General features: G+C 43.0%; 1 protein-coding gene across 1 annotated transcript in view; it reads right to left on the reverse strand.

Moving 5' to 3' along the window:
* Positions 1-242: 242 nt before the first annotated feature.
* The window catches only part of coch (coagulation factor C homolog, cochlin (Limulus polyphemus)), a 29,577-nt gene continuing 18,742 nt past the window's right edge, over positions 243-11,077 (reverse strand). The window contains exons 11-15 of the mRNA XM_039785129.1: positions 9,782-9,896; positions 8,612-8,755; positions 8,360-8,516; positions 6,479-6,573; positions 243-976 (exon numbers count right to left, since the gene is read on the reverse strand). Coding sequence (XP_039641063.1) covers positions 804-976; positions 6,479-6,573; positions 8,360-8,516; positions 8,612-8,755; positions 9,782-9,896 — 684 coding nt within the window. The 3' untranslated portion in view covers positions 243-803. The remainder of the gene's footprint in view (positions 977-6,478; positions 6,574-8,359; positions 8,517-8,611; positions 8,756-9,781; positions 9,897-11,077) is intronic.

The raw sequence follows: 11,077 nt of genomic DNA on the forward strand, positions 1-11,077 counted from the left end.
GTGCTTTGCTATTGAGAACGACGTAGCATGCTAGCGTTAGCCGGCTAACGCTAGCATTAGCCGGCTAACACTAACGCTACGAGCTAACGGTTGCGGTTAGCCAGCACATTTCGGACTGTGACGTCACAGTCCGAGCCCGATTTTGAACAGCTCACCAGGAGACTGAAGGCAGGACACATTCAGAAACCAGATCTCACTCAGAACACCATGGATGGATGTTTTTCAAAGTTTGCATGTGTGTGGAAGCACCAGAGACACAAAAGAACACCCCAAATCACCAGAAAAAGTGTTTTTTTCATAATATGGGCACTTTAAGGGTCAGTGTTGTTGAATACACAGTAGTGGTTTTTACGCAGACTGTAGCTGATCCCTGATCTGTACGGATGGACACATTTTTACCGGTTCAGCTTCAAAAGTCGACAGGGAAAACAGAGAACTCAACTTGAATGTATGTTGCTTAAAAGCCAAAGACATTGCATAAAAAAACCTTTGAGTAACTAATAAATTGGAGAACCCCTCAACTAGATTTTCTAAAGCCTGAAAACAACAGAGCCAAGCGGGGATGTAGATTTCTCTCAGAACACTTGAATTACAATATGCTGAATGGTTATTATGGACATTTTTGCCCAATGGCGGCAAAAATAAATCACCTACCGCAGCTTTAAGGTTGTCATCACAAGTATAGAAGTACAAACGTGGTGAGTGTGTGTGTGTGTGTGTGTGTGTGTGTGTGTGTGTGTGTGTGTGTGTGTGTGTGTGTGTGTGTGTGTGTGTGTGTGTGTGTGTGTGTGTGTGTGTGTGTTTTAGTTGTTCTCTGTGAAGTCTCGGCAGATGCCTCGGACCAGCACAGGGATGAACTCGGCGAGGCCGGTGAACTCTCGGGTGAAGAAGGTGTGGCTGTCTTTCGGCTCCGATGACATCGCTCTGAGGTCGTCCATAGGTGCCCAGGCCACGCCCACCGAGTACATGGTGATGCCTGGTGATTCGTGGATATGCAATAACAAGAGATTTCAGTAAAGCCCAGTTCCGACCAAAGAAAAGAGATGAAAACAGTTTTAGATCGTCGCGGTGAAAAGTTGCAGCGGTCTGAACCGGTCCGTCTCAGCTCGACTCAAACCAGCTGGTGGTGTCGCTGTGACCACAGGCGCCAATTTCCTCCGTGGGTGCCCACGGGCGCACGCCCTTTTAGTTAGTTACAGTACAGGCCAAAAGTTTGGACACACCTTCTCATTCAATGCGTTTCCTTTTTATTTTCATGACTATTTACATTGTAGATTCTCACTGAAGGCATCAAAACTATGAATGAACACATATGGAATTATGTACTTAACAAAAAATTGTGAAATAACTGAAAACATGTCTTATATTTTAGATTCTTCAAAGTAGCCACCCTTTGCTTTTTTATTAATAAGGGAAAAACTTCCACTAATGAACCCTGACAAAGCACACCTGTGAAGGTAAAACCATTTCAGGTGACTACCTCATGAAGCTCATTGAGAGAACACCAAGGGTTTGCAGAGTTATCAAAAAAAGCAAAGGGTTAGTTATTTTCACTTATTTTATTTTATTTATATAGGTTCAGTTATTTCACACTTTTTTGTTAAGTACATAATTCCACATGTGTTCATTCATAGTTTTGATGCCTTCAGTGAGAATCTACAATGTAAATAGTCATGAAAATAAAGAAACACATTGAATGAGAAGGTGTGTCCAAACTTTTGGCCTGTACTGTATGTTTTATTTCTCTGTCATGCCCAACATTTTGTCCCATCCCACATGGGATTACAAGACACCACAAATTTAATTATTTAACAAACATCTTCCTGTCGCATGTACAAATCATTCGGAGAAATACATGAATACAAATCTATACTAGGGGTGGTATGGTTCATGAAAAAACATCCGAACATTTTTGGATTTCACGTTACCTATGATGAAATAAAACAATATATAGAACTGCCACTGTGTGCATGTGTTGTGCAACATGCATTCAATATGCTAATTTTAACCTTTTTATATCAGGGGTCACCAACACGGTGCCCGTGGGCACCAGGTAGCCCCCAAGGACCACATGAGTAGCCCTCAGCCCTGTTCTAAAAATGAAAATTGAATATTGATATTATCTGTTTCCCACCTTGTTAAGTCATTGTTGATAATTATTGTGAGAAATCCTTAACATGATCAGTGTCTTCACATAGATGAGTATCATTAATCATTAATAATCATATATAACTATCATTAATCATTAATAATCATATATAACTATCATTAATCATTAATAATCATATATAACTAAAGGCAAACTGAGCACATTTGTCATTTCAGAAGAGTGTATCAAACTGGTAGCCCTTCGTATGACTCAATACCCAGGAAGTAGCTCTCAGTTTCTAAAAGGTTGGTGACCCCTGCTATATATCATATGCTGAAGTATATTCTGGAGTGTTAAAGATTAAAAGAAAAAATAACAAGAACCGTACAGAACCGAAAACCGTGATACGAACCGAACCGTGGGTTCTGTGAACCATACCACCCCTAATATATATACTGTATATATATATATATATATATACACACACACATATACACATATGTATATACATGTACACACATACCACACACAAACAACAAATTCTCATCTACAATTCATCTCGATAAAGAGCTTTTTTTCCTCTTCTTCCGAGCTTTATCTAGATAATTGGCTAATTTATATGTTTAATATGTGAGCAGCCATCTCAGTCTACTTTGTTTTCTTTATATATGCTACCGTTAGGATCAATCTTTAGGAAACACGGAGTGTCTTTCCACTTATACGCAGATGATACTCAAATCTATCTGCTTTTTAAGCGCACTGACACAAAGGGCCTTGAAACCCTATCTGCGTGTTTTAAACGATGTAAAATCCTGGATGTCCTTAAATTTTTTACATTTAACCGCAAGCAAAACCGAGGCTATTGTGTTTGGCCCTGTTCTAGGAGATGGAAAAAATACTTTTAATACTGCAGACCTGTACTGTGACATTAAACCTACTGTCAGGAGTCTGCGAGTGGTTTTGGATTCCACTTTAAAGCTAGATAAACACAGTGGGGAAATCAAGTTTTTATCATTTGAAGTTGTTATCCAGAGTTAAGCATTTCCTATCACCAATAGAGCTTGAAAAAGTGATCCATGCTTTCGTTCTATCCCGTCTGGATTATTGTAATTCCTTATATGCAGGACTGCCCCAGTTCTCTATTACAAGGCTTCAAATGGTCCAAAATGCAGCTGCCAGATTCCTGACTGGGGTTCGCAAACATGAACATATCACTCCTATTTTATTGTCTCTTAACTGGCTGCCGGTGCGTTACAGAGTTGATATGAAAATACTGCTGTTTGTTTTTAAATCTTTAAATGGTCCAGCTGGGAGGAGGCCTCGGGGAAGACCCAGGACTAGGTGGAGGGACGTCTAGCTGGGAGGAGGCCTCGGGATAGACCCAGGACTAGGTGGAGGGACGTCTAGCTGGGAGGAGGCCTCGGGGAAGACCCAGGACTAGGTGGAGGGACGTCTAGCTGGGAGGAGGCCTCGGGATAGACCCAGGACTAGGTGGAGGGACGTCTAGCTGGGAGGAGGCCTCGGGGAAGACCCAGGACTAGGTGGAGGGACGTCTAGCTGGGAGGAGGCCTCGGGGAAGACCCAGGACTAGGTGGAGGGACGTCTAGCTGGGAGGAGGCCTGGAGGAAGACCCAGGACTAGGTGGAGGGATTATATCTCCACCCTGGCCTGGGAACGCCTCAGGATCCCCCAGTCGGAGCTGGTTAATGTGGCTCGGGAAAGGTGAAGTTTGGGGTCCCCTGCTGGAGCTGCTCCCCCCGCGACCCGACACCGGATAAGCGGACGAAGATGGATAAATGGTCTTGCACCAGCTTACTTATCCGAACTGTTGAATCTGAATGTACCTGGTAGGTGTCTACGGTCCACGAGCAACTATAATCTGTCCCAGCCACGCTCGCGTTTAAAGTCAAGAGGGGACCGGGCCTTTGCTGTTGTTGGTCCCAGGCTGTGGAATAGCCTCCCCATCTCCTTGAGATCACTGTCCTCTTTATATGAGTTTAAACTCAAACTAAAGTTTTATCTCTTGGAGCGTGCATTTCTCTAACTTCTTATTTTTATTTATGTTTTTGCTGTTTGAAGGATGTTTTATTCTATTATGTTTTCCTGACTCTTGTTATGTGAAGCACAGTGGTCAACTTCTGTTGTGTTTACTTGTGCTATACAAATAAATGAAATGAAATGAATGAAATTATCCATATTTACCAAGTCAATCTCTGCTTTTATCCTACGAAACATAACAATCACACTGTTCACAATAAAAAGGACAATAGAAAACAAAATGGAACTCATTTTCTATATCATTCAAACAACACATGGGTTTTTTCCTCTTCTACATTAACATATCGTCCTGTTTCAATAGTCAAAGGCAAAACACCAGATCTCACTTGAGCACATGAGGATCTTTGCCTTGTTGACAAATTACATACAACATAATTCTCAGTGCCATATTCTGGTTTTATCATTACAAAAATACGCAATTTTGGCTTAGCCCATATGTCGTCGGCCCACTGCTTTTTGTCTTTAGCAAACAACCCTTTAAAAAAGAAGTAGTAGAGTAGAGTAGGATGTCTTTCAACTCAGGACAGCTCCTCTTCTCACAGATACAGAGAGGACTGGAGACGAGAAGTTTAACTGACACGTCAGCTTCGTGGGAAATTAAGAATCAATGCTTCTGAGATAACCTATCACACTATGGTGGAACTCTCTGCACTGGTGGTGGATGGCGTCCAGGGTTCGAAATTAGCACCATTTACCAGCCAAATGCTGGTGAAATATGCAAGTGGCTGGTAGATTTGCATCACTCACCAGCCAAAAACCCCAATGGTAATCTATTGAGTGGCTGGTAATATTTGAACATTCACTAGCCATTTGGCTGGTAGACAAAAAAGTTAATTTTCAAGCCTGATGGCGTCGATGCACTTGCATCATTAGGTTTTGCTTTTTTAATAACAAATCTGTCCATTTTCACAAAAGGGGAGTTTTCATCCGAGAGACTCTGTGATTGGTGGATAGGATATGGAGCGGGGGACTGACAGCGATGTAACCAATCACACCATGACAGACGCTCCACTTAGCACCAACTGCAATGTTTAGTTTGAAATGAATGGAGCCTGCTGGCAGTCTGGCACACGTGGGTGCTCGGTATTTTCGTAACGGTGCCTATGGCTGCAACTCAGCTGGTCGAGTCTCCAGAGGCTGGTTTTAGAACGTAAGAGACGTCTCCTGTTTCAACAGCCAATGGACCTTCTTCACAGCAGACATGTTGACTTGTCATAGTAGGAAAAGCCCAGCTGAGATTGATAACCTTAACAATGGCTCAATTCCATCAAGTGTCCCAGTAAGATATTTCAGTGAGTCAGCATGCACAATACCAGGACCTCTCCTAAGTGGAATACAGCCATCATTAATGGTTTAATACCAGGACCTCTCCTAAGTGGAATGCAGCCATCAGTAATGGTTTAATACCAGGACCTCTCCTAAGTGGAATGCAGCCATCAGTAATGGTTTAATACCAGGGCCTCTCCTAAGTGGAATGCAGCCATCAGTAATGGTTTAATACCAGGGTCTCTCCTAAGTGGAATGCAGCCATCATTAATGGTTTAATACCAGGACCTCTCCTAAGTGGAATGCAGCCATCAGTAATGGTTTAATACCAGGACCTCTCCTAAGTGGAATGCAGCCATCATTAATGGTTTAATACCCGGGCCTCTCCTAAGTGGAATGCAGCCATCATTAATGGTTTAATACCAGGACCTCTCCTAAGTGGAATGCAGCCATCAGTAATGGTTTAATACCAGGACCTCTCCTAAGTGGAATGCAGCCATCAGTAATGGTTTAATACCAGGACCTCTCCTAAGTGGAATGCAGCCATCAGTAATGGTTTAATACCAGGACCTCTCCTAAGTGGAATGCAGCCATCAGTAATGGTTTAATACCAGGACCTCTCCTAAGTGGAATGCAGCCATCAGTAATGGTTTTGAATACACCTGTGCTTTTCCTACTATGACATATCAACATGTCTGCCGTGAAAAAGGTCTATAGAGGAGTCAGCTGGTGGAGTCTCCAGAGGCTGGTTTTACAACATAAGAGACGTCTCCTGTTTCAACAGCCAATAGAGAAGGAATAAAAATAAACTGGAACACCAAGACAACGGCAGAGTAGAAAACACGGTTAAAAAAAAAACACAAAAAAAAAAAACAACACACACAATGACCTGACAACAGACAAAGACAACACAGAGACTTAATACACAAGGTAACGAGGGTGAAACGAGGGACAGGTGACATGAGGCCTCAGGAACAGGACAACAAGACATGACATGGGAGAAAACCGACTACAAAATTAAACAGGAAACAACTGCAACCGAAAACCCACAATCGGGACACACACCTTGTTTCTGTGCAGCCATCGCCGGGCCTCTGACGTCATCGTATGATTGGCCGTCTGTCACCACAATGAGGAAGTTGCGGCCCGGTCCCGTCCGCCTGGTGGTGTAAAAGACACATTTAGTTTAACTTCTAATTCGGCCGTTTTCTTGGTCTAGACTCAATGAATCCTGCAGAGAGAAAGGTCAGCAGTGCGAACATTACTCCATGATTAGGTCAACCCCTTCTGAGACAGAAATCTCCACTTTAGCAGCACTTAAATACACCAAACTCCCCATTTGTATTCCTATTAGAGATGCACCGATTACAGCTTTCTAGGACGATTCCGATTTCCGATTTTCTTTGAGTTAGGCCGGCCGATACAGATTTTAGCCGATTCCGATTTCAGTTTTTCTAACCACTTTACAGCACACGCAAATATGTATTTTCTATCTTTTCTTTAATAGAACATGTGTTGACCAGATAATGGATCACTATATAATAGAACTATATAAATGACTCCTGGTGTGGGACATCCACACACATCTAAAGAGCAACGTTAGAACCATTTCCTTCTTTTCACATCCAATGTCCAACTAAAACAAAATGTGGTTCTGGTTCTTGGTGTGGTCCCTCCACGCCCTACTGTCTCCTTGCAGGTGTTGCATATTGTAAACTTTGTTATCTTCTGCTCACACACTGAAGAATGTCCAAACAGCTGACATGTTGCAGGTTAACTCACCAGGTTCCCTACATGTGAGAGAATAGCGCCGACACGAGCTTCACAAGTTGAGAGAAAGGAGAAAGAGAGCGTGCTGTGGCGTCCTTGAGAACTGTAACTCGTATAACTTCTGTTGTCAGTTAACTGTAGCGTTGACCGGCATGAAATCGCCATATGTCAGACTGACCTGCCAGTTCCGGTCACCGGCCGGTCTATCGGTGCATCTCTAATTCCTATCTACTTGCATTTCAGATCGTTAAAATAGGGCCCTTTATGTTATGCCCCCAAAATTAACCAGCTAACTGGGAGCTCTGGGCATTAGCTGCAGCAACTCCAGTTTGCTAAGACCGATTCTGTTCGTTTTCTTTGCTATCGACACTACTCACATATTTATAGCGATTAAAGGTATTGTGGAGGATTTTCTTTTTTCCGGGTGGATCATCAAGACTATTGGTCCTCCTAGCTGTCAATCATTCTGGCGCTATGTTTACGTAAGGCTGTGGTACGTGCTCGTCCCTAGGGTAGTTTTCGCTTTCTGCGCATGAATACTTTCAGGTGTATATGTGTGGTGAGCTACGAGTGTCTACGAAAGGTACGACAAGAAGAGAAAGGCCTCTGAAGAAAGAAACAAGACCGGAGTGTTTTTGGGAGAATGTTTCACACGCTGGCGTGCGCTGAAAGCACAGGTTGGGCTCTCCACTGATGCCTCAGTCGCCAAGTTTCTACTCGACAGGTAAAGTTGGGCGTGCTATTTGGAGAAATCCATTTAAAATCACTGCTAGTGAAAGTTGATGTAAGCTATGATTAGCGATGCTAGCCCTGGCACAAGTCACGCACCGCGCACACACGGTAAACATCTCACAATTTGTGAAAAAGTGCAAATCTTCTTTCTGAAAGTAGCTCGTATGAGCCATGCCGACAGCAACTTGTAAACAGTGCACTCTCGTGCACACGTTTAATAGGCCTTCCCTCTCGGAAGCAGGCAGAGTGTTGCGCATGTGCATTTTTTCACAAAGTGGAGAGGGCGGATCTTTTCTAAAATTTGGGAAAATCCTCCACTATACCTTTAAGATTAACGTAAAAATTGCCCAGAGTTCTCCTTTAAGAAGCTTCAGCATTGGCTTCAGTTTTTAGACTCGGAAGCTTCTTCTTTTAATATTTACAGTGTATGTTTTTCTTTGTTACCTGAACAGGTTTTGGGTGGTGTAGGTGATGGCGGCTCCGGTAGCGGTTCCTCCGCTCATGTAGGAGATTCTTCTCACGGCGTTGACGGAGTCCTCTTTGTTCGAGTGTTCAAACAGGCCGAACTCCAGCTTCTGATCATAGGTGAACTGCACCGCACCTGGACATCCAACACACACAGTGAGCCAGCCAGCCAGCCAATCAGCATCTCAATGACTCAAATGAATCAAATCATTTTCCTCCTGTGAAGCTGACCGATGTGAGCGCCGATGTCTGAGATGTCAAAGCTTCTGGCGATTCCCGCCAGGAACTCCAGGACCAGCTGGAAGTTTCCTTCTCCGACGCTGGAAGAACCGTCGATGAGGAACCCGATGTTGACAGAGTTGTAGCAGGTTTTACCTTAAAAACACACACGTTCATTCATTTTTTTGTTTTTTTTACGCATCCATATTTTCGCAGCTTGCCGCTCAACTCTTTGCCACCGTGAACTGTTGCGTTGTGTCTTACCAACCCGTTCTCGTTCCGAACTCGTAAAATAAGTACGTTTGGGCAGTGTCCTTCGGCGTCTGATGCGACGAAAAAGGCACCCTTCGGTGTATTTGTGTAACGTGCTGGGGAGAGCCGCAGTTGGATGAGATTTAGCGAGTGGTACGTAAGGGGAAATTGCTGGGTAAGGACAGTGGTTGGGGTGGCGGTAGGGGTGGGGGGAAAAAACCGATACAGCATAGTATCGCGATATTTTTCGTGGCAATACTGTATCGATACACAGACGCCAAGTATCGATCTTTTATTATATAGGCTATGTCTTGGTCAGTTTGTCTGCTTGACAATCTGATTTTGCACTAATAAAATTGAAGTGAGATGAACAAGCAGAGAAATGTATCTTTTCACATAAAACAGATGTTGACAAAATTGTCCTTTCGGGACATCATTTGAAATTGTGGAAAAATCTGAAGTTGGAAAAAAGGTAAATACATCGCAATATATCGCAGAATATTGCAGTATCTTTAAAATCGCAATAATATCGTATCGTGACGTAAGTATCGGGATGATGTCGTATCGTGAGGCCTCTGGGGATTCCCGCCCCTAGGTGGCGGACGGGTAAAACACCGGACTTTCACTCAGGAGACTCGGGTTCGCCGCCCCGCGTGTGGCGTTCTGTTTCCCCGTCTCTGGCGTGTGTTTCCCGGCTTTTGAGGCGTCCTTTCCCCGTTGTTTTTCTCCTAAACCCAACCTCCGCGATTCGGTTCACCCGTCCCGACCAAGCGCGTCAAAAGGGACGAAAAAGGGACGGAAATAGCGTCGACCAAGCACGTTTACACGAGACGCTAAAGGAGACTTTTAACGTCAAATAAGAACGAGAAAGGCTCCTGACCGAACGCCCTTATTTTAGGAGTTGGGTGTGAGAATGTGTTGGTGTCTTACTGCAGAGCAGGGCGTCCAGCGAGCACAGCTTCTGAGCCAGAGGTTTGACATGTTTGGTGGTGCTGAACCAGCTGGGGATCAAATAACTGAAGAAACCGTTGTCCTTACACACCGCCTGAGGGAAGAGGAAACACGGAAACATGTACTCTATGTTTGAATTATCTTCAGTGAAGGTGGTTCGGGGGTGGATGGGTCCAAAAACACAGGAGACCGCTGTTCAGGTCTGGTGGGAAACCCCCAAAGTTTGAATTGGAATTGGAAATTGATTTATTTGAAACAGGGACAGTGCACAAATAAACATTAAACTTGTTAAACAAGAGAATACAGTACAGGCCAAAAGTTTGGACACACCTTCTCATCAATGCGTTTTTTTAATTTATTTTCATGACTATTTACATTGTAGATTCTCACTGAAGGCATCAAAACTATGAATGAACACATATGGAATTATGTACTTAACAAAAAAGTGTGAAATAACTGAAAACATGTCTTATATTTTAGATTCTTCAAAGTAGCCACCCCTTTGCTTTTTTATTAATAAGGGAAAAACTTCCACTAATGAACCCTGACAAAGCACACCTGTGAAGGTAAAACCATTTCAGGTGACTACCTCATGAAGCTCATTGAGAGAACACCAAGGGTTTGCAGAGTTATCAAAAAAAGCAAAGGGTGGCTACTTTGAAGAATCTAAAATATAAGACATGTTTTCAGTTATTTCACACTTTTTTGTTAAGTACATAATTCCATATGTGTTCATTCATAGTTTTGATGCCTTCAGTGAGAATCTACAATGTAAATAGTCATGAAAATAAAAAGGAAACGCATTGAATGAGAAGGTGTGTCCAAACTTTTGGCCTGTACTGTATATGTATGTGGTACACCCACTACAATAAATTACACTACCGTCAGTACGTCTACGTATCTATGCACAAAAGTACTTCTTTCAAACCTAAATCATGATCTTTTTTGTGAACTTTTGGTGCCTAAACCTAACAAAAAGAGTGTGTTCGTTACAGTGAAAACACACCACGTATAGCCGCGCAGCTATTTCCGTTTTGGCGCCCATGTTATCCAATCTATTCGTTTATATCAGCTGCAGCGTGTGTGTATAGACCACAGTGCAGCCGGATACTTTACAGAAATAAAACATATTCAAAATAAAACACCTGGGTTCATGGTGATTTTGGCTGTCTTGACTTCTCACAGCAAGACACAAAAAAAACAAACACACAAAAACAAACAAAAACACAAACACAAAAAAAAAAAACACACAACACACAGAAAACACACAGACAG

This window comes from Perca fluviatilis, chromosome 20, assembly GCF_010015445.1.
Source record: "Perca fluviatilis chromosome 20, GENO_Pfluv_1.0, whole genome shotgun sequence".
NCBI lineage: Eukaryota > Metazoa > Chordata > Actinopteri > Perciformes > Percidae > Perca > Perca fluviatilis.